This window comes from Aquarana catesbeiana, linkage group LG10 (genome assembly GCF_042186555.1).
Source record: "Aquarana catesbeiana isolate 2022-GZ linkage group LG10, ASM4218655v1, whole genome shotgun sequence".
NCBI lineage: Eukaryota > Metazoa > Chordata > Amphibia > Anura > Ranidae > Aquarana > Aquarana catesbeiana.
Genome location: NC_133333.1, coordinates 18,627,038 through 18,651,846, shown reverse-complemented (window position 1 = coordinate 18,651,846; position 24,809 = coordinate 18,627,038). Strand labels below are relative to the sequence as shown.

General features: G+C 47.9%; 1 protein-coding gene across 3 annotated transcripts in view; it reads left to right on the top strand.

Annotated features, from left to right (window-relative positions):
- The window catches only part of LOC141110420 (uncharacterized), a 73,513-nt gene extending 56,718 nt beyond the window's left edge, over positions 1-16,795 (top strand). For 2 of the 3 annotated variants that reach the window (XM_073601763.1, XM_073601765.1), the window contains exons 8-9: positions 12,376-12,519; positions 16,130-16,795. In XM_073601763.1, the coding sequence (XP_073457864.1) occupies positions 12,376-12,519; positions 16,130-16,449 (464 nt within the window). In that variant the 3' untranslated portion in view covers positions 16,450-16,795. The remainder of the gene's footprint in view (positions 1-12,375; positions 12,520-16,129) is intronic. The other variant, XM_073601764.1, reaches the window with a different exon arrangement.
- The last annotated feature ends 8,014 nt before the right edge of the window (positions 16,796-24,809 follow it).

The following is a 24,809-nucleotide window of genomic DNA, read 5'->3' as shown; positions in this document are numbered from 1 at the left end:
TCTTTGGTAAAAAAATGTCAAATGTCAAGCGTATATTTATTGGTTTGCGCAAAAGTTATAGCGTCTACAAACTAGGGTACATTTTCTGGAACTTACACAGCTTTTAGTTTATGACTGCCTATGTCATTTCTTGAGGTGCTAAAATGGCAGGGCGGTACAAAACCCCCCAAATGACCCCATTTTGGAAAGTAGACACCCCAAGGAAATTGCTGAGAGGCATGTTGAGCCCATTGAATATTATTTTTTTTGTCCCAAGTGATTGAATAATGACAAAAAAAAATACAAAAAGTTGTCACTAAATGATATATTGCTCACACAGGCCATGGGCATATGTGGAATTGCACCCCAAAATATATTCAGCTGCTTCTCCTGACTACGGGGATACCACATGTGTGGGACTTTTTGGGAGCCTAGCCGCGTACGGGGCCCCGAAAACCAATCACCGCCGTCAGGATTTCTAAGGGCGTAAATTTTTGATTTTACTCCTCACTACCTATCACAACTTTGAAGGCCATAAAATGCCCAGATGGCACAACCCCCCCCCCCAAATGACCCCATTTTGGAAAGTAGACACCCCTAGCTATTTGCTTTGAGGCATGTTGAGTCCATGGAATATTTTATATTTTGACACAAGTTGCGGGAAAGTGACAATTTTTTTTTTTTTGCACAAAGTTGTCACTAAATGATATATTGCTCACACAGGCCATGGGCATATGTGGAATTGCACCCCAAAATACATTTAGCTGCTTCTCCTGAGTATGGGGATACCACATGTGTGGGACTTTTTGGGAGCCTAGCCGCGTACGGGCCCCGAAAACCAAACACCGCCTTCAGGATTTCTAAGGGTGTAAATTTTTGATTTCACGCTTCACTGCCTATCACAGTTTCGGAGGCCATAGAATGCCCAGGTGGCACAAACCTCCCCCAAATGTCCCCATTTTGGAAAGTAGACACCCCAAGCTATTTGCTGAGAGGCATGGTGAGTATTTTGCAGCTCTCATTTGTTTTTGAAAATGAAGAAAGACAAGAAAACATTTTTTTTTCTTTTTTCAATTTTCAAAACTTTGTGACAAAAAGTGAGGTCTGCAAAATACTCACTATACCTCTCAGCAAATAGCTTGGGGTGTCTACTTTCCAAAATGGGGTCATTTGGGGGGGTTTGTGCCACCTGGGCATTCCATGGCCTCCAAAACTGTGATAGGCAGTGAAAAGTGAAATCAAAAATTTACGCCCTTAGAAAGCCTGAAGGCGGTGCTTGGTTTTCGGGGTCCCATACGCGGCTAGGCTCCCAAAAAGTCTCACACATGTTGTATCCCCATACTCAGGGGAAGCAACAGAATGTATGTTGGGGTATAATGTATGTCCCGCAGCTTGTGTCACAATATAAAATATTCCATGTACTCAACATGCCTCTCAACAAATAGCTTGGGGTGTCTACTTTCCAAAATGGGGTCATTTGGGGGAGTTTTGAACTGTCCTGGCATTTTATGCACAACATTTACAAGCTTATGTCACACATCACCCACTCTTCTAACCACTTGAAGACAAAGCCCTTTCTGACACTTTTTGTTTACATGAAAATTTTTTTTTTTTTGCAAGAAAATTACTTTGAACCCCCAAACATTATATATTTTTTAAAGCAAATGCCCTACAGATTAAAATGGTGGGTGTTTCATTTTTTTTTCACACAGTATTTGCGCAGCGATTTTCCAAACATATTTGGGGGAAAAAACACACTTTTTTAAATTTTAATGCACTAAAACACACTATATTGCCCAAATGTTTGATGAAATAAAAAAGATGATCTTAGGCCGAGTACATGGATACCAAACATGACATGCTTTAAAATTGCGCACAAACGTGCAGTGGCAATAAAATAAATACATTTTTAAAAGCCTTTAAAAGCCTTTACAGGTTACCACTTTAGATTTACAGAGGAGGTCTACTGCTAAAATTACTGCCCTCGATCTGACCTTCATGGTGACACCTCACATGCATGGTGCAATTGCTGCTTACATTTGACACCAGACCGACGCATGCGTTCGCCTTAGCGCGAGAGCAGGGGGGGACAGGGGTGCTTTTATTTATTTATTTTTTTTTTTCTTTCTTTTTTTTTTGCTTTTTTATCTTATTTTTAAACTGTTCCTTTCATTTTTTTTAAATCATTTTTATTGTTATCTCAGGGATGTACATATCCCCTATGATAGCAATAGGTAGTGACAGGTACTCTTTTTTGAAAAAATTGGGGTCTATTAGACTCTAGATCTCTCCTCTGCCCTCAAAGCTTGTGACCACACCAAGATTGGTGTGATAAAATGCTTTCCCAATTTCCCAATGGCGCTGTTTACATCCGGAGAAATCTAAGTCATAAAATGCTCGTAGCTTCCGGTTTCTTATGCCATAGAGATGTTTGGAGCCACTCTGGTCTCTGATCAGCTCTATTGTCAGCTGGCTGAATCACCGGCTGCATTCTCAGGTTCCCTGTTGAGACAGGAGAGCCAGAGAAAAACATGGAAGACGGTGGGGGGGGGCATTCCCTCCCGCTGCTTGTAAAAGCAGTCTAGAGGCTAATTAGCTGCTAGGATTGCTTTTACATGAAAGCCGACCGCTGGCTGAAAAGAATGATACCAAGATGATACCTAAACCTGCAGGCATCATTCTGGTATAACCACTCAAAGTCGTGAATGGCGTACCTGAAGACAAAAAAATGGTTAGCAATAAAGCACAGTAAACAGTAAAGTATAAAAAAAATTGCATACTTGAAATGCAAACATGATAAAACATAATAACAATAAAACATTGCAGAATAGAATACAGTAAAAAAGAGCAGAACAATAGAGAGAGAAGAGAGAGAGAGAGAGAGAGAGAGAGAGAGAGAACAATAAAACGACAACTATTTTTTTTTTTTTTGTGTGTTTTTTTTTTTTTTTACACTTTTTTTTGTAACTGTAACTTTTATAACTGTAACCGGTTCCGGGTTCGGGTCTCTCAAAATGCGATGGCATCTTGGGAGACCCTGTGAAAGTGTGTCCTAGTCTGTGCAATGCTGTACCCTATGCTAATACTCAACTAGTGAATGGTAGCGTTCCAAACATTCACCAATGTAAAGACCAGGATTGTCAGGACAGGAGGGACAATAATAGCGGGTGTCACGCCTATATCCGCGCTTGCTGCAGACACGACATCTTTTTTGGGGGGGTTCGTTGGGTAGGGGTACTCGGGAGGACATAAAGAAAATGCCTCTCATGCAGCCGACTGCATTTGGTTGGGGATGTGAATGGGGGAAGTACAGGTGCTGCAGAAGTGGTGGGTTCCCAATTATTAGGATTGGCGAATGCAGCAGGAAGGGCATTATGGGCACGACGGGCCTGTTTGTCTTCTTCTTGGTGGCAGCGGAACACTACTTGTGCTTGCCACCTCACCAGCCTAAACTGCACTTATGGGACTCGCCACGTCACCAAGTGTTAATGCAGTGCTGGTTTGACTACGACCGGGGTGTACTAGGCCGCTGGTGCTTGCCAGTTCACCAAAACGTTCCAAAAAAAGGGATCAGGCCTGACTCTGCGAACGCTGCAGTTATGGGTTTAGTGTTTTGTAAGTGTCAGTGATTAATCGATACTGCACTTGGGTGGGCTGGGCTGGGCCGGGCGGAGGGGCAAAAAGCAGGTGCTAGCAGGTATCTGGGCTGATCCCGCTAACACTGCGTTTTTGGGAACCCTAAACTGCTGGGGACGCTAGTACAGATCTGATCGGATCAGATATTGATCCGTTCAGATACTATACCATTAAGGGAGGTGTACGGTGCGTGCGTGGGTGTTAGCGGTACTGGCACTAACCTGACACTGCCTGGGGCTGGTGCTTGCCAGTTCACCAAAACGCTACCAAAAAAACTGTTAGCGATCGCAGGGATCAGGCCTGACTCTGCGAACGCTGCAGTTATGTGTTTAGTGTTTTGTAAGTGACAGTGATCGATCGATACTGCACTTGGGTGGGCTGGGCTGGGCCGGGCGGAGGGGCAAAACGCAGGTGCTAGCAGGTATCTGGGCTGATCCCGCTAACAGTGCGTTTTTGGGAACCCTAAACTGCTGGGAACGCTAGTATAGATCTGATCATATATTGATCCGTTCAGATACTATACCACTAAGGGAGGTGTATGGTGCGTGCGTGGGTGTTAGCGGTACTGGCGCTAACCTGACGCTGCCTGGGGCGACGCATATCACCGTCGGGCGATCAGGGGGCTAAACCTTTATTCGGTAATAAACGGCGGGTGCCTTGACACTATAAAAAATAAACAAACTAACCAGCGTCACCCGTAATAGTTATACAGTGATCACTGGTGAAAGGGTTAACTAGGGGGCATTCAAGGGGTTAAGACCTTTATTAGGTAGTATATGGGGGTCCCTGACGCTATAAAACGCTGACGGCGAACCTATATATTTACCTCCCTAACTAGCGTCACCAGTGACACTAATACAGCGATCAGAAAAAAGATCGCTTAGTGACACTGGCGACGGGGGGTGATCAAGGGGTTAAAACTTTATTGGGGGGGTTAGGGGGGTACCCTAGACCTAAAGGGGGCTAACACTAACTGCCCTACCGCACTAACTGTCACAAACTGACACCAATGCAGTAATCAGAAAAAAAAACTGCTTGGTGTCAGTGTGACAGTGGGGGGGGGGGGTGATTGGGGGGTGATCGGGGGGTAAAGAGGGGTGTAAAGTGTGCCTGGCATGTTCTACTGTGTGTGTGTTGTGCACTCACTCGGATGTCTTCTCTGCTCTGCGCCGGAACGGAAAATACCAAGCCGAGGAGAGATGACATAATTTCCTCTGCCTCTGTGTACTATACAGTGGCAGGGGAAGAATCTCATTGGCTGGGAGCAATCGCGAGGGGGGGGGCCACGAATGGATGGCCTCCCCCTCATCTCTGAACGCTCCCAGTCAGAAGCCGACCGCCTCGGGCACCGGGGGGTCCGATTGGACCCCCCGCCCGCGGCAAGCAATCACGTACCAGGTACGTGATTTTGCCTGCCCGTGCCATTCTGCCGCAGTATATCTGCGTGAGGCGGTCGGCAATTGGTTAACACAAACATATAATTACAATTTTTGAAATAATATTTAACAGCAATATCAGGGCCAAACTTCAGTGTGCTCTGCTCAGCACCAACTGGCCTCTGCCCTCAACTAACAGAGGACGAATTTCCTGTAAGGGTGGATGGGGCTTCAGTCCCCACCTGTATACCCCAGGGATGCTGGGCATTCAGCCCAGATCTCCAACAGCATGATGGAGTGTGCTCAGTCACCCTGTCTTCTCCCCAGTGGCTGAAAGGACTCCAGGGAGAAGGGCCAGTCCAGGCCTCTCCCCAGCGGCTGGCATGTTCTCTGAGAGAGGCAGAGGTTGGCTGGGTGAGTAATACTCCGTTTGAAATAATTTGTTTGGGGTACTGTGTGGATACCAGCATTAGAGGACTGGAACTACTGACTAACTTTGGAGTCAAGCCGTCTGGGGGTCTCCTCCTGTGTTAGTCTTCTCCCAAAAGCGGAGAAATGTGAAAGACCTAGCCGGGACAGAGGCTTTTGGAGGGGACTGAATGCCAGCCTCTTGCCTACTGATTATGGGCCCTGGCATTTGGGGGAACGGTGCTAGTTGTGAGCTGTATGCCTGGGGACCCTTGAGGTGGCGTTACTTTAAATTCAGGTCCATGTCCCCCAAGACACAGACTCTGGGAACCCTGGATATGCCATTGTGACGGAAGTCACTAATAGGGGCACAAGGTGAATGAGAACCCCACTATGATCTGTGCTTGTCAGACTCAATACGATATATATGTATATATAATGTGTGCTGTCTCATTATGTTGTGTACTATTTGCTGTGATGGTTGGGGTGTGACTGTATTCTATTGTCTATTGTGGCTGTCTACTTCAACTATTATGGGATGTGTAAGTGTCTTGCTGTGAGGAAAGAGGAATGGGGGATTCCTCCAGCAGCCCCCCTGTTAAGACTGTTTACTGATGAGAAGTTAAACACACCCGACCTTTGTGTCCATTGTCATTGGACAGTTTAACCCAACCTGTTTTCCAAGAGTGGGGGGAAGTGTTTTGAAGTGGAATCTGTATAACATGTGTTTGAATAAAGATTCTTTCCTGCTTGAACCTCAAGGCAGAGCCTTGTCTCGTACTTGGGGGAGAATTATTTGTATGGGTTCCTTGTTCGGCTGATGGAAGTGTTTAGTAGCTGCTTTTGTGTTTGGGTATAGAATGTCCTAAACGACTTTAACCCCTTTCATACTCGGGGTGTTGTTACAGTCATTAAAGACAAACCCACTTTCATAGAATTGTTTATGGACATATGTTTGCCACCCACTAGTAATACACATCTCTTAAAAGTATATATATCTGAAGATTATTGTACAATCTTAAAGTTAGTTCATTCTCAACACACTTTCTCTAGTCTGTGAACATATTCTGGGCGTATTGCCAGACTGTCTATGATTATCTTTCTAGTTCTCATGTTCAGTATCATCTTTTCTATGATAACAGGGACCAATCCTATTTAATTTGTTTATAAACGACCTGGAGGATGGGATAAACAGTTCAATCTCTGTATTTGCAGGCGATACTAAGCTAAGCAGGGCAATATCTTCTCTGCAGGATGTGGAAACCTTGCAAAAAGATCTGAACAAATTAATGGGGTGGGCAACTACATGGCAAATGCAGTTCAATGTAGAAAAATGTAAAATAATGCATTTGGGTGGCAAAAATATGAATGCAATTTATACACTGGGGGGAGAACCTCTGGGGGAATCTAGGATGGTAAAGGACCTAGGGGTCCTAGTAGATGATAGGCTCAGCAATGGCATGCAATGCCAAGCTGCTGCTAACAAAGTAAACAGAATATTGGCATGCATTAAAAAGGGGATAAACTCCAGAGATAAAACGATAATTCTCCCACTCTACAATATCTGTTCCGGCCGCACCTGGAGTATGCTGTCCAGTTCTGGGCACCAGTCCTCAGGAAGGATGTACTGGAAATGGAGCGAATACAAAGAAGGGCAACAAAGCTAATAAAGGGTCTGGAGGATCTTAGTTATGAGGAAAGGTTGCGAGCACTGAACTTATTCTCTCTGGAGAAGAGACGCTTGAGAGGGGATATGATTTCAATATACATATACCGTACTGTTGAAACCACAATAGGAGTAAAACTTTTCGCAGAAGAGAGTTTAACAAGACTCGTGGCCACTCATTAAAATTAAAAAAAAGAGATTTAACCTTAAACTACGTAGAGGGTTCTTTAATGTAAGAGCAGCAAGGATGTGGAATTCTCTTCCACAGGCGGTGGTCTCAGCGGGGAGCATCGATAGCTGCAAGAAACTATTTGATAAGCACCTGAATGACCGCAACATATAGGGATATACAATGTAATACTGACACATAATCACACATAGGTTGGTCTTGATGGACTTGTGTCTTTTTTCAACCTCACCTACTATGTAACTATGTAACTATGTAACAGTGTTGCCACACATGAAACTGTCAGCACAAAGCAAATTTTAAAGTGTAAGTTCCCCTTTTCAGAAATATCTGTAAGCTGAACTTACACAGGACCTCCTCCCAACCTGCTAACCTGTTGGCACGGCGATTTCCTGTTCTGAACCCCGGTATAGCCGCCTCAGGGGTCCGGGGCTTAGAAACCCCCTCAGCATTCATGCTGACAGGACGGGCTACGCGGGTTCTGATTAGTCTGCGCAGACCAATTTGAATGCTCCGAAACGTCCCTCCTGATAGGGGTACGTTATGGAGATTCAGCAGCAGGAATTTCTAAGCCCCGGACCCCTGAAGCGACTATACCAGGGCTTAGAATGGGAGATCACCACAATCCAGGTCAGCGGGATTGGGGGGTCGGGGAGGGGGTCCTGTGTAAGTTCACCTTACAGATTTTTCTGTAAAGGTGAACTTAACTTAGAGTAAGTCTTTAAAGTGTAAGCCACAGTAAAGCAGAAAGTAAGTATATAATTAAGGGGGGTCTTTACTGACCCTTACAGTTACAATGCAATTTAAGGCAAGAAGGGTGCTGCTCATGAAAGCTTACAATCTAAAGGGATGGGGAAGTGATACAAAAAGTACTAACTGTGTGGGGATGAGTTTTTTCAAGAAAATAAGATCCAGTTGCTACAGTATCTGAGCAGAGCCACTGTTAGAAATCATGGGGCCCGTGCAGTCTACCTGACAGCCCCCCTCCCCCCATGAAAATATTAAAATGATATCTTTACTAATAATACATGAAAATCATTATTAGTGGACACAAACATTCCGTTATACATAAAAAACATAAATTCTGTCTGGAATCCAAAATTCTCCCCAAACAATATTGCACATATTCCCCCAACTCCCAGTTCAAATCCCCCCTCCCAGCACTAATCTTTACCCCAACCCCAGCTCAAATCCCATCTCAATTCCCTTCCTAGCACAAATTCCTCACCCCAAAAAAATTGACCCACTAGCACATATCCTCTTTCTTCCCAAACTTTCTATCCTAGCACAAATCTTCTCCTCCAAATCCCCCATGTCATCACAAATCCCTCCTATTAGCCCATATTCCCTCACCCCCTCCTGGCACAAAATCCCCCCATCACCTCTCCAATTTTCTTTCTCCAATCCCCCTCCTAGGACAAATTCCCACAAATCCTCCCTCCTAGCATATCCCTCTCTTCCTTCCTCCCTACCCAAATCCCCCACCCCCCTCCTAGCACAAACGTTCCCCCCCTTCTGGCCTAAACCCCCCAACCCTCCTCCTAGCACAAACACCCCCCCCATTCTTCCTTCTAGCACATATCCCCCTTCCCCAAACTTCCATTACACTTCCCAGCACAGATATTCACCCATCCCCCTCCCCCAACTTACATGGGGAAGCCAGTGCAAAGCCAGGAGGAGATGCGCTGTGTGGTGCTCTTGCCTCATGTCAGAAGAGTGCTCGTCTATACTGTACATGAGACAGGATCGCTATTAGATAGCATTGGACTGTACACACACACCACCCCTCTCTCATCCAAAGGCTGCTCATCTCCTGGCAGCAGAAAATAAGGATAGGGGGAGGTGTGTGTGTACAGCATACCTTTCAACCATCCCGGATTCGCTGAGACCATCCCGGGATTTGATGTAAGTCCCGGCATCCCGGCGAATCAAAGCAACGTCCCAGAGTGGAGACCAATGCCGGGAAAAGTCACAGCACTTGGCTCCATTGACTTCTCTGACAGGCATGCACTGGCGCTGGCACCAGCAAGGATTTTTTTCAGCCGGCGCTGCTCACTTCTTCCTTCCAGAGGCGGCACCTTCATAAGCCTGTGATCAATCAGGAATGTCGGCTCCACCTTCCTGTGCTGGGACTCTGTGACCCAGGGGCGTACTGACCACATCGGGCACTGGGCCAATAGGGAGAGTGTAGTGGCAGCTGGTACAGGGAGTGGGACAGTGAATGCCAACAGGTGTGGACAGGACGACCACATCCGGCTCAAGGATGGCGCGGGCAAGGTGAGCAGCGAGGGCGGCAAGGAATGGATGGCCCTGGAGGGAGAAGAGGTCTGAAGACCTCCCAGGACCGGAGAAGAGGCTGACCGAAGCTGGAGAAGAAGTGGGAGATGTAGGCAGTCAGGGACAGCTGTATCTCACAGCAAACAGATCCTCTGGAAGGAGCAGAGCACCTCCGTAACCTCGTGTCCTCACCCAGCTACAAGAAAGGGTCCTGCCCACTGCTAGCATGGAAGGTACTGTACCAGGCATCACACACATCTTCCCACAGACAGGTTTTGTTTAACCACTGCCCCTCACACTGGCAAGAGTTTGGCCACACAAATTTTGCCGATACGCGTGCCACAAGTCATCCCTTACCTCAAGTGTCTCTTATTCAAAAGTTCAAAAGTTTAGAGGTATGGTACAGTCCAATGCAACCTAAGAGTGATCCTGTCTCATGTACTGTATAGATGAGCACTCTTCTGATACGAGGCGAGAACACAACATAGCGCATCTCCTCCTGGCTGTTTATTCTCTGCCTCTTCTTCTCTCAGTGCTCCAGCCTCCCGTCTCCTTGTCCCGGTCCTAAGTGCAGGCTGGGGTGGTCGGGGGAAGGCGCTCAGCGGGCGTCGGCCAGACACAACATCCAAAGTAGCCCTGGGGGCAGAACTAAAATCGGGCACAGCCCACCCCAGCACCCCCCTAAATTTGGTCATGTGTGTCTCTCACCCATCAGCTGAAAGCCGGTGGGAGGGAGAGGGGGAGAAACCGTCTTTCAGATGCTGCAGAGACCCACACAGGGCATTGTTCTGTCATCGTTCGATTCTCTGCTCTACTGATCCTCCTGCTGTGAGGGCCCCCCCTGTGTACCTGGGCCCCCTACAGGAGGTACCCCCTCTATCAGCGTCCCTATATATGAGGACTACAAAACATCTCCCTCTATGTCAGGGAGAAGAGATGTAAAGGTGTTCTGAAGTCCCATTCTAGAATGACAACAGTAGTCCTCCATTAACTCATTGTGGTGAGTAAACATGTAGTACACCTTAGGTTTATTAAACACTTTGCGCCGGGAGGGCATCCTGGGACGTCCTTGACTTTGCGGGGCTATATCTGAATGATGCCTGTAGCTACAGACATCATTCAGATATTGGCTTTTTCAGCCGGTGATTCCCTACACCATAAGAATGATCATAGCAGCTGTTCTGCCGCTTGATCGTTCTTACGGGCGGCAGGAGGGGCCGCCCTCCGGTGCTTGTACCGACTCACCGCTTCCATCGGTGAGTCGGACACAGGATCCGCCAGCCCCGGATGGTGATCATAGAGATTTCCGGTGGACCAGATGGTCACCGGAGTCTCTATGATCGTTCGGAGGCCGGGCGCGATGTTATGATGTCACGCCCGGCCTCTGCATTCAAAAAAACAGCGCCGCTTTAACTGGGAAGCGGTGATCGTTTTTTTCTTTTTTTTAATTTTAGGCTTCCCAGCCTAGAGGTGAGATGTGGGTTCTTATTGACCCCACATCTCACTGTAAAAAGGACCGATGTTTACATTCCTTGTAATAGGAATAAAAGTGATCAAAGTTTTTTTTTTTTTTTTTAAATGTCAAACTAAAAAAATAAAAGTCAAATTAACAATAAAATAAAAAAAAAATTTAAAGTGCCCCTGTCCCCGTGTGCTCGCACGCAGAAACGAACACATACATAAGTCCCGCCCACATATGAAAACGGTGTTCAAACCACACATGTGAGGTATTGCCGCGAAGGTTAGAGCGAGAGAAATAATTCTAGCCCTAGACCTCCTCTGTAACTCAAAACATGTAACCAGTAAAAAATTTTAAAGCGTCGCCTATGGGGATTTTTAAGTACCAAAGTTTGGCGCCATTCCACGAGTGTGTGCAATTTTGAAGTGTGACATGTTAGGTATCTATTTACTCGGCAATTAAAAAGAAGAGAACACTCATGTGAGCAAAGACAAAAAAATAGCTGCGCACCCCGATAAAATTGTCAAAAAAGAGGATTATCCCCCATGTGGGGTTTTTTAGCAGCCAACGGAGTTAAGAAAAAATGTATACTAAACTAATAATGTAGTAAATAGTTTTTATTTCCACAAAGTATCAAAAAATGTATTACTCTGGACATGAACAGTCAAAACATGAGCTGTAGTTCAAAAGTAATAAACAATAAAAACAGCGCCAATGACATGACAGTATGCAATAAAAATGCACAATGACAATTGCACCAAAGAAACAATAGAAACAGATAGAAAATAGACTCATGTACAAGACTTATGTATTATTGTTTCTATGGTGCATTTTTCATCGTGCATTTTTATTGCATACTGTCATGTCATTGGCGCTGTTTTTATTGTTTATTACTTTTGCACTACAGCTCATGTTTTGACTGTTCATGTCCAGAGTAATACATTTTTTGATACTTTGTGGAAATAAAAACTATTTACTACCTTATTATTTTAGTATACATTTTTTCTTAACTCCGTTGGCTGCTAAAAAACCCCACATGAGGGATAATCCTCTTTTTTGTCTACTCGGCATAACTTCATCTTTCACATTATGCACAAAAAAAAGGGCTAACTTTACTGTTTTGTTTTTTTTTTAAAGCATGAAACTGTTTTTTTTCCCCAAAAAAACGCGTTCGAAAAATTGCTGCGCAAATACCGCGCAAGATAGAAAGTTGCAATGACCGCCATTGTATTCTCTAGGGTCTTTGCTAAAAAAATAAATATAATGTTTGGGGGTTCTATGTAATTTTCTAGCAAAAAAAGTGATGAATTTTACAATTAGGAGAGAAATGTCAGAATTGGCCTGGGCACGAAGTGGTTAATCTCTGTATGTTTGTATATTTGAACAGCAACATCTACAAGCCAAGTATCAAATGGTGTGCAATGCAAAACATGTTACTCTTCAAGCTCCAGCACCTGTGGGACTTACACCACCATGACCTGCACAGGACAAGAGGCCCGGTGTGTGAGCAATGCACGGACAACCACATCTGGTAATTTCATACACGTTTGATAACACCTTACATATTGCAGTTTCATGATGCAAATGTGTCTTGTCCTAATATATTGACCTCAGACATCACTCAGCCCCTACCTTCCCATGTGACAGTGTTGGTGCTTGGTGATTGGCCCAGTGCTGTCACATAGAGGTGGGCAGAGATTCCTGAACCTTGTGTAAGCTCCAACCAGAATTAACTTCAAGCTTACACAGGACCAGAGGAGGACTTGGCCGTTGAGCGTTTCCTAGGCAGAACAAATGATATACACTATGGGGTTGATTTAATAAAGGCAAATAGACTGTGCACTTTGTAAAGTGCAGTTGCCCTCAGCAAGTGCAGTTGCTCCAGAACTTAGTAAATGAGGTAAAGATTCCCTTTGCAAAGAATACCCAATCACATGCAAGGAAAATAAAAAAAACTGCATTTTTGCTTGCACTTGATTGGGTGATGAAAGTCAGCAGAGCTTCTGCTCATTTACCAAGCTCTGGAGCAAGTGCTCCTGCAGAGTGCAACTGCCCTTTGCAAAGTGCACCGTCTATTTGCCTTTAGTAAATTAACCCCAGTACTACCAAAAGTATTGGGACGCCTGCCTTTACACGCACATGAATTTAAATGGCATCCCAGTCTTAGTCCGTAGGGTTCAATATTCAGTTGGCCCACCCTTTGCAGCTATAACAGCTGAGAAGGATGTCCACAAGGTTTAGGAGTTTGTCAATGGGAATGTTTGGTCAGGTGTTGATGTTAGATGAGAAGGCCTGGCTTGCAGTCTCTGCTCTAATTCATCCCAAAGATGTTCTATCGGGTTGAGGTCAAGACTCTGTGCAGGCCGGGCAAGTTCCTCCACCCCAAACTCGCTCATCCATGTCTTCATTGACCTTGCTTTGTGCACTGGTCCAAATCATTCGGTGAAGGGGGAATTATGGTGTGGGGTTGTTTTTCAGGGGTGGGGCTTGGCCCCTTAGTTCCAGTGAAAGGAACTCTTAAGGCATCAGCATACCAAGATATTTTGGACAATTTTTGGGGATGGCCCCTTCCTGTTTCAACATGGATACTCACCAGTGCACAAAGCAAGGTCCATAAAGACATGGATGAGTGAGTTTGGGGTGGAGGAAATTGACTTGGCCTGCACAGAGTCCTGACCTCAACCCAATAGAAAACCTTTGTGATGAATTAAAGCGGAGACTGAGAGCCAGGCCTTCTCATCCAACATCAGTTCCTGACCTCATAAATGAAAGAATGGTCAAGCATTCTCTCTATGCGGGCCAGACAAGTTCCTCCACCCCAAAAGCTCTCATCCATGTCTTTATGGACCTTGCTTTGTGCACTGGTCCAAATCATTTGGTGGAGGGGGGATTATTATATTGGGTTGTTTTTCGGGGGTTAGGCTTGGCCCCTTAGTTCCAGTGAAGGAAACTCTTAAGGCGTCGGCATAGCAAGACATTTTGGACAATTTCATGCTCCCAACTTTGTGGGAACAGTTTGGGGATGGCCCCTTCCTGTTCCAACATGACTGCGCACCAGTGCACAAAGCAAGGTCCATAAAGACATGGATGAGCAAGTTTGGGGTGGAGGAACTTGACTGGTCTGCAGAGAGTCCTGACCTCAACCCGATAGAACACCTTTGGGATGAATTAGAGCGGAGACTGTGAGCCAGGCCATCTCATCCAACATCAGTGCCTGACCTCACAAATTCGCTTCTGGAAGAATGGTCAAACATTCTTTGGATATTTTGGACAAGATATTTTGGACAATTATTGGGGATGGCCCCTTCCTGTTTCAACATGACTACTCACCAGTGTACAACACAAGGTCCATAAAGACATGGATGAGCGAGTTTGGGGTGGAGGAACTTGACTGGCCTGCACAGAGTCCTGACCTCAACCCAATAGAACACCTTTGAGATGAATTAGAGCGGAGACTGTGAGCCAGACCTTCTTGTCTAACGTCTGTGCCTGACTCATCTCTAGCTGTTACAGCCTCCACTCCTTCTAGGAAGATTTTCCACACAATTTTGGAGTGTGCCAGTGGGAATTTGTGCCCATCCAGGCAAAAGAGCATTTGTGAGGTCAGGTACTGATGTTGGATGGGAAGACCTGGCTCGCTATCAATGTTCCAACTTATCCCAAAGCTATTCAATAGTGGTGAGGTCAGGGCTCTGTGCAGGACACACCAAACCCATCAAATCATGTCTTTATGGAGCTGGGTGCAGTGGTGTATTTTGGTTTTGTGCTGCCCTAGACAAGACTAAAATTGGGTGCCCCCCCATCTAAATTTGTCTAACCCCAGCTGCAGTATATCGTTCTTGCCTCAGGGTCTGATGTGGAAGCTGCAGCCATTCACAAAGAACAGCTGTGGCTTCCCCATCAGACTCTGAGACATGGTTCATCCAAGTGCCACATATGTGGTCAATGGAGCAGAGGATGGGGTCAGCAGGACATAGGATGGGGTCAGCAGGTCAGAGAATGAGGCGGCACTGATGAAGCAGCACTGATATGCGGCACTGATAGGCTAGACTGGGGAAATGAATGTTGAGAGCTGTGATTGGACACAACTGATCAGGTGGTAAAGAGCCACTGTGATTGGCTGTTTTTCCCTGACATGTGATTAGCTGTGTTCAAAGCAGCGGGCGGGGACGGTTCTGTGAGAGCATTAATGGATGCCAGTGGGGGGCCGCCCCCCTAATCCGTGGGGGGCCGCCCCCCTAATCCATGCGCCCGAGCCCTAATCTCGATGCAGGGTGCCGGACGCATGGATTTCAATGGGTTTTTTTTAGGCACATGATTAGAGCCTGAGGCTCTAATTGGCTTCAAAAAGGGTGGGCTCGGCCACAGAGCACTGCACCCTGAGCCCACCCACTTGTGTGACATTGGCGAATTAATATTCACTAATGTCTTATTGCTTCTTCTCCCATCCGGGAGTCCTAAGACCCGATTGTCCGGGATGGGGAGCGACCGCCGGGACTCGGGAGGAGATGCAGCGGGGAAGCCGCCTAAGCCGCGACCTGGTATGTGTGGGGCTGGTGGGTGGCGGTGAGTGAAGCTGCGATCGAACGGGCGATCGACTGATCAAGAGAAGGAGGGTGGGGGGATTGATGGGTAAGGTTTGTTTGCCGCACCCCCCCCCAAAGAAATTGAGCATCAGCCACCACTGTTGGATGCCCTCCAGAACTGGACAACTGTACTGTGGCTGTCATTTGGCTATAGCGTGGTCACCTGGGGGGGGGGGGCGGCGCCGCCCCCTAAAAAATGCCGCCCGAGGCAAGCGCTGTGTTTGTCCCACAGCAGATAAGCCCCTGGCTGGGTGTATAGACATACATTAGGCATGGTCCACTGCTGTCACCATCAACAAACCCACCCTGAGAAATGCCACGCAGCCATCGTTGGAGTGTATATAGATGGGAAGCGGTTGCAGCGAGACTGCAGGAGATCAGCAAGACAGATATAACAAATGTTCAAATAAAGAAGTAAAAATAATTTTATTTTAATTAAAGTCAATTGTATAGGATACGCTTCAACAAAACTGGAGTCATTCATCTTAGGGTTACATCTATTTTAATGAAAGTCAGGAGTTAAATGTCACTTGTGTTAAAATTCTCTTCCTGCAGGAGGCACCTCTTCCACTGAAATGATTCGAGGATGTGGTACTAAATCCCTGTGTGATGCTCAAACCGTTTCCTCTACTATGAATTATATGACTGTTGTAAATGACTTTACTTGTGAAAGCACCACCATCAATCCCAGCGCTACTACTACGCGCACTACTACTACGCGCACCACTACTACGCGCAAGAGGGGAAATGGCATTACTGCTCCGAGAAATGGGGGAAACGGCATTACTGCTCCGAGCAACGGGGAAGTCATTTTCCTGCTCTTTTCCACACTCACCGCCATCCTTATCCTCCACCAGTTTAATAAGGATCCCTAAACATCCCGGGACGCCTGCTTGTGAAAACAGGAATGGCCATTGGAGGATGAATTCAGGGGAACAATAAATGTATATTGCTAGGACTGAAAGTTCAAAGTCAAACTGGCATTAAATATCTTGTTCATGTATGACATGTTGTGTATGGATGTAACACTTCCATGTATCACAGTACTCCTCCCTCCTGACAATGCATTTAATTGCCTTTTCTCTCCGGGAAGGATGTGCCATAGTTGTTTGGGAATAATTAACTTTAAGCAGAAATCTTGACCTTTAAAATACTTACATATTCACATGCTTGTGCTTTCCTATAGTTGTTATTACAATAAATATTAAGATTTTCAGACTAGTCACTAGAGGGAAGTCTGTATTCAATCTTGACCTACACAGTGACTCCATGCGGAAAAAAGTGAAGTTTCCATGTTTAATTGTGATACTCTCTTGTATGTTGTTCCCCCTCTATGACATCCCCCCCTCCCCGCCGTCTCCTTTTCCTCAGGGCTCATACCAACCCTCCTGCACCCCTAACCCACATCACGACCAGTACTACACTATTATGCTTCCTGACATAGCTGGTATTGTAACACATCACCTACACAGTGATGAACCAAATTCATCAGCACATATCCCCCTTAAGCCCCCCCCCCCCCAATATGAAAATAGTCTCCTGGAATGTAAAAGGTCTCAGATCCCCCCAAAAGAGAATGAAAATTCTTAGGCATCTCAAACGGCTCAAAACTGATATAGCATTACTTCAGGAATCACATTTATTAGCCCCAGACTTCTATCGCATGAAGAAGTTTTGGGTAGGCACTGTTTTAGGCTCCGAGGTGGTAGGCCGCAAAGCTGGAGTTCACCTACTCAGAAATAAAAACCTCCCTTGCTCAGTTTTGTCGACGAAAACTGACACACCAAACCCATCAAATCATGTCTTTATGGAGCTGGGTGCAGTGGTGTATTTTGGTTTTGTGCTGCCCTAGGCAAGACTAAAATTGGGTGCCCCCCCATCTAAATTTGTCTAACCCCAGCTGCAGTATACCGTTCTTGCCTCAGGGTCTGATGTGGAAGCTGCAGCCATTCACAAGGAACAGCTGTGGCTTCCTCATCAGACTCTGAGACATGATTCATCCAAGTGCCACAATTGTGGTTAATGGAGCAGAGGATGAGGTCAGCGGGACACAGGATGGGGTCAGCGGGACATAGGATGAGGCGGCACTGATGAAGCTGCACTGATATGCGGCACTGATAGGCTACACCGGGGAAATTAATGTTGAGTAGCTGTGATTGGACACAACTGATCAGGTGGTAAAGAGCCACTGTGATTGGCTGTTTCTCCCTGACATGTGATTAGCTGTGTCCAAAGCAGCGGACGGGGACGGTTCTGTGAGAGCATTAATGGATGCCAGTGGGGGCTGCCCCCCTAATCCATGTGCCCGAGCCCTAATCTCCATGCAGGGTGCCAGACGCATGGATTTCAATGGGTTTTTTTAAGCACATGATTAGAGCCTGAGGCTCTAATTGGCTTCAAAAAGGGTGGGCTCGGGCCACAGAGCACTGTACCCTGAGCCCACCCACTTGTGTGACATTGGCGAATTAATATTCACTAATGTCTTACTGCTTCTTCTCCCATCCGGGAGTCCTAAGACCCGATTGGCCGGGAGGGGGAGCGACCGCCGGGACTCGGGAGGAGATGCAGGGAGGAAGCCGCCTAAGCCGCGACCTGGTAAGTGTGGGGCTGGTGGGTGGCGGTGAGTGAAGCGGCGATCGAACGGGCGATCGACCGATCAAGAGAAGGAGGGTGGGGGGATTGATGGGTAAGGTTTGTTTGCCGCACCCCCCTAAAGAAATTGAGCATCAACCGCCACTGTTGGATGCCCTCCAGAACTGGACAACTGTACTGTGGCTGTCATTTGGCTATAGCGTGGTCACTTGGGGGGTGAAAAAATTGTCTGAACGCATCAGTCAGATGGACACCTTCTCCACCGCTCCTTCTTTGACTGACCGAAGCCTCAGCAACACGTTGTCCAGAAACAGAAGTTTGTAACCTCCCAGTCTCTGGGAACGTGTTGCACAGACCTTTCTGCAAGGCCTCCGAAAGATGTTTCATCCTCTGCTCCCTCTGCGATGGCAAGATAAGGTCTGCAACCTTACGCTTGTAACGTGGATCAAGGAGGGTTGCCAGCCAATATTGGTCCTTCTCCTTGATACCACGAATACGAGGATCCTTCCGCAGGCTTTGCAGGATCAGGGAGGCCATGCAGCGTAGGTTTGCTGAGGCATTCGGTCCGGAGTCCTCTGGGTCACTAAGGACAACATGGTCCGCAGCCACCTCCTCCCAGCCACGTACAAGTCCATGTGTTTCTTGGGATTGTAAATGATCCCTTAAAGACTGCTGCTGATGCTGAGTGCCAGGCACCACCTCCATGCTGAAACAATCCTCCTCCTCCTCGTCCTCTTCCTGTGTAATCGGCGGGCACACAGGAACACTGTCTATATAAAGGGGGCCTTGAGAGCTAAGGAAGTCCACCTCTTCCTGCCTCTGTTCTGCCTCAAGTGCCCTGTCCATTATTCCACGCAGCGTGTGCTCCAACAGTTGAACAAGGGGGACTGTGTCACTGATGCATGCACTGTCACTGCTCACCATCCTTGTGGCCTCCTCAAATGGTGACAGGACAGTGCATGCATCCCTGATCATGGCCCACTGGCATGGGGAAAAAAACCAAGCTCCCCTAACCCTGTCCTGGTGCCATAGTCACACAGGTACTCATTGATGGCCCTCTGCTGCATGTGCAGTCGCTGCAGCATGGCCAACGTTGAGTTCCACCTGGTGGGCATGTCACAGATTAGGCGGTTCTTGGGCAGGTTAAATTCCTTTTGAAGGTCTGCCAGCCGAGCACTGGCATTATATGACTGGCGGAAATGCACACAGACTTTCCTGGCCTGCCTCAGGACATCCTGTAAGCCCGGGTACCTGCCCAATAACCGCTGCACCACCAAGTTAAGGACGTGAGCCAAACAGGGCACATGGGTCAGTTGTCCCTGTTGGAGGGCAGAGAGGAGGTTAGTTCCATTGTCGCAAACCACCATTCCTGCCTTAAGTTGGCGTGGCGTCAACCACCTCTGAACCTGCCACTGCAGAGCTGACAGAACCTCTGCCCCAGTGTGGCTCCTGTCCCCCAAGCACACCAGCTCAAGCACCGCGTGGCATCTTTTGGCCTGCGTATTTGCGTAGCCCCTTGAATGCCTATGGAGCACTGCTGGTTCTGAGGACAAAGCACAGGAAGAGGCCATGGAGGAAGAAGAAGAGGAGGGGGTGGAGGAGAGAGGTGTGTCACAATCATTAGTAGTGGCATTTTGGAGGCGTGGTGGCGGAACAACCTCCAACACTACTGCACCTTGTCCTGCATCCTTGTCAGCTGCCAGCAGAGTCACCCAATGCGCTGTGAAACTTAGGTAACGTCCCTGTCCATGCCTGCTGGACCATGAGTCAGCAGTAATATGCACCTTACCGCTGACCGCCCTGTCCAGCGAGGCATGGACATTTCCTTCCACATGCCGGTAGAGAGTTGGAATCGCCTTCCATGATAAAAAGTGGGTTTGGGTTCCTGCCACTGAGGAACCGCACATTCCACAAACTCACGGAAGGGGGCAGAGTCTACCAACTGAAAAGGTATCAGTTGAAGTGCTAGCAATTTTGCCAAGCTACTATTTAACCGCTGGGCATGTGGATGGCTGGGAGCGAACTTCTTTTGGCGGTGCAGCAGCTGGGGCAGGGAAATTCGCCTGGTACAATCTGACGTCAGTGTACCGGAAGCAGATTGCCCACAAGTACTTGGCTGTGACACACCTAATTCTACACCTTCGTTCCTCTAAGTGCAGGTCTCAGAGAGGACTGAAGGTATAGTGGGGTTGGAGATCCCAGCTGATGAGGAGCAAGGAGAGGTCCTCTTTGTTCTTTGGTGTGGGTCTTTTAGGTACGCTTGCCAACGAACTGCATGGCAGGTCAACAAATGTCTGGTCAACGATGTGGTGCGCAAGCAGGAGATGTTTTGGCCACGCAAGATACGCTTGAGACATATGTTGCAAATAGCAGCGGTGCGATCTGATGTACTCGTCTCAAAAAAGGCCCACACCAAAGAACTTTTGGAACAACGCGCAGAGACACCACCGCCCTGCACATGCGAAGCTTTGCGGTGTGATGCAGTCAGTGTGCTGCCCTTAAGCTGGCCCCTGGAGGGCATCCTGCCTCGGTGGTGATGTGCCTCCTCCTCTTCCTCTCTCCTACCAGGCACCCACGTTCTGTCAGTGACCTCATCGTCCCCTCCCTCCTCATCACTGGAGCAAACCTGGCAGTATGCTGCAGCAGGGGGAACATGACTGCCAGATTGCTGTCCTTCTTGGGCACCCCCTCTGTCCGTGCTCACGTTACTGCCTTCATCTAGCTCAGTATCATCATCAGAGCCTTCTAAATGCTGGGCATCCTCCTGGAGCATGTACCCAACACTGTGGTCAAACAGTTCGAGGGACTCCTCAGGAGGAGATGGTGGGGCTAGGGAAGGAGTCACTGATGCCATTGAGCCGAGGGAAGAGGCCGCGTTGGCAGCTGCTTTGCCAGACAAAGTACCCTGAGCATGGGTGAGAGAGGATGAGGACGGCTTGGTCATCCACTCGACCAAGTCTTCCGCATGCTCAGCACAGCCAGCTGCCGAAAAAAAGGCCAAGCGTGTCCCATGGCCACGTGCTGATGAGGATGCACCGTGTCCACAACCAGCACTGTTGCCTCTAGACACAGAGCCTTCTTGCCCTCTTTTATTGGCTTGTGACTGTCTGCCTCTCCTTGTTGGCCTTCCAGACATACTAATGGCCTGCAGTGAGATGTAGCTGTACTAAGCTGGGAGATATATATATATATATATATATATATATATATATATATATATATATATATATATATATATATATATATACACATATATATATATATATATATATATACATACATATATATATATATATATATATATATATACATACATATATATATATATATATATATATATATATATATATATATATATATACATATATATATATATATATATATATATATATATATATATATATATATATATATATATATATATATATATATATACTGCAGCTAGCAAAATCAACTGCCTGCCTGTAGTATGAGAACACCACCAACCTTCTACAGGTAGCTTTAGCTGAAGAACACTGTGCAGAGGACGCACTACACTAACTTGTAGCTTTAGCTGAACACTGTGCACTACACTAACGTGTAAATAATGTAGCTGCCTGCGGTAGTGATAGGATCAGGAAAACACCACCAACCTTCTACAGGTAGCTTTAGCTGAACACTGTGCAGAGGACGCACTACACTAACTTGTAGCTTTAGCTGAACACTGTGCAGAGGTTGCACTACACTAACTTGTGGCTTTAGCTGAACACCGTGCAGAGGTTGCACTACACTAACTTGTAGCTTTAGCTGAACACTGTGCACTACGCTAACTTGTAGCTTTAGCTGAACACTGTGCAGAGGACGCAGTACACTAATTTGTAGCTTTAGCTGAACACTGTGCACTACATTAAGTTGTAGCTTTAGCTGAACACTGTGCAGAGGTCGCACTACACTAACTTGTAGCTTTAGCTGAACAGTGTGCAGAGGTCGCACTACATTAACTTGTAGCTTTAGCTGAACACTGTGCAGAGGTCGCACTACACTAACAAAGCTGCACTCAAAGTCGCACTCTAAATTGCACAGCTTTGGAGTTGCACTAATGGAAACGTAGCCCAAGGCTAGAGTGCAACTTTGATGCGACTTCACACTCTCTGGATCAAAGTCGCATCACAAGTCGCATCAAAGTAGTGTAGGTAGATTTTCAAAGTCGCTGATTTTTAAAGTCGCAAAGATGGGAATGGGTGTCATCGAAATCAATGGGCTGTGGCTTTATGTGTCCAAATTAGCATAACAAGTTGCACTAGTGGAAACGGAGCCTTAGAGTGGTTGCCTGTATTGTGATCATTGTAGACTGGGAGCTGAGACCCCAGAGCACTTCCAGCTACACTGACAGTTCCCCCCACTCTGTGTCAAGCTCCCTTCTGTGCACAGCTATACTGTATATGTGCACTGAACCCCCCCCCCCCCCCCCGTGGATAGGGCGTGGATGGGGCTTTTTATGTGTTCATTTTGTCATGAATTAGGATGTACAATGAGAGAACACTGGGCGGGAACCTATGATCAGCTCCTCCCATCCTGTATACTACCATTGGCTACACAGGAACAGTGCCCCTACCTGGAAGTGATGTCACTAGCTTTCAGTAACCACGCCCACTGGATGCTTTTAGGCTCAGAAGGAAGAATTGAATTCATTGGACGGCACTGGATGCTGCAAAATAAAGGTATTATATATAAGGTAGGATTTTTTTAATTTTGAGGTAGAGGCAGCTCTAGGCTTTGTGAGGCCTTAGGCGAAACTTACAAGTGAGGCCCCAATCACGCCCATAATGGGGAAAAAAAATTCAAGCAATAAAAATGACTGCAAAAAGATGGACAGATCTAGCACATAGTTCATCAGCACCACTTCTAGGACACCCGGGGGAGAGAGAGAGAGAACGAGAGGGAGGGAGGGAGAGAGAGGGGTGAGAGTGAGAGGGGGGAGAGAGCCGGAGAGGAGTGTGGTGAGAGGGGGTAAGAGAAAAAGAGAGGGGGTAAGACAAAGAGGGGGGAGAGAGAGAGAGACACAGGGGGTAAGAGAGAGAGGGGGGGTGAGGGCACTGGGGGGGGCAAAGAGCAGGGAGGAGCTGGAGAGTGCTGGGGGCGGAGAGTGCTGGGGGGTGGGGGCCGGAGAGTGCTGGGGGTAGAGGCGGAAAGTGCTGGGGGGGTGGGGGCAGGAGAGTGCTGGGGGGTGGGGGCCGGAGAGTGCTGGGGGTAGAGGCGGAAAGTGCTGGGGGGGTGGGGGCCGGAGAGTGCTGGCGGGGTGGGGGCCGGAGAGTGCTGGCGGTGTGGGGGCCGGAGAGTGCTGGCGGGGTGGGGGCCGGAGAGTGCTGGGGGGGGTGGGGGCCGGAGAGTGCTGGCGGGGTGGGGACCGGAGAGTGCTGGGGGGGGTGGGGGCCGGAGAGTGCTGGGGGGGTGGGGGCCGGAGAGTGCTGGGGGGGGGGCCGGAGAGTGCTGGGGGGGGCCGGAGAGTGCTGGGGGGGGGTGGGGGCCGGAGAGTGCTGGGGGGGTGGGGGCCGGAGAGTGCTGGGGGCCGGAGAGTGCTGGGGGGGGGTGGGAGCCGGAGAGTGCTGGGGGGGTGGGGGCCGGAGAGTGCTGGGGGCCGGAGAGTGCTGGGTAAGGTGGAGAGCACTGGAGGGGTGGTCGCTGGAGAGCGCTGGGGGGGCTTGAGAGGGGGGAGAAAGAATTGGAGTGGAGAGCAGAGGGGTGCTGACGAAATGGGGCGGAGCTAGGGAGGACAAGGATGGGCTGGAGAGTAGGAGGGGTGGAGCTAGGGAGGACAAGGATGGGCTGGAGAGCAGGAGGGGCGGAGCCAGGGAGTACACGGAGGGGCCGGAGAGCACGGGGATGCAGAAAAAGTTAGATAGGAGGAGCGGTGGGGAGACTGCACATAGTGGAATTGATTTTTCCATATTCTTCCATGCAGCCGCTGAATGATCACTTCTCCCCCTCTCCTTCCTGCAGACTTTCAGCGGCTGCATGGAGTAATATGGAAAAATCAATTCGACTATGTGCAGTCTCCCCACCGCTCCTCCTATTCAGACACACAGGGAGGCTGCACGGACACTCACCTTCTCTCTGGTTGGCCAGGCAGCATAAGAGCTCCTTCCTCCTCACAATCATGGGGCACTGCAGCTCAGCTGGATAGCTTCAGCGACCCCCCCCCCCGGCCCCGACTGCAGAACCAAATAGGAGGCAGGTGCGGAGAGGTCGGGTGAGCGGCACAGGCAGAAGGAGCAGCTCAGCTGCAGGTCCCACATGGACATGCCCCCCTCATGCCTTGGAGCCGGGTACTATCATCCAGCCGCTGCCGCCACCTAGAGGCCTCTACTGTCCCGCTCCCCGCACTTGCTACCACCGGACCAGGATGAGACCTTGACGGCATCAGTGATTGATCACAGGCTCTGACTGCGGGACCTTAGGCGATCGCCTAATTTGCCTAATTAGAGAGCCGCCTCTGTTTTGAGGCGTAAAAGACTGAACTTATCTTAGCTCATATTAATGATTGCAGGGGAGAATTTAGGTGTCAGGGTGGACTTCCACTTTGATAAAAGACCAAATAGATGAGTTCTTGATGGAAGAAAAAATATATTTTAAGCAACAGATAGCGTGGGTTTATGTAAGACAG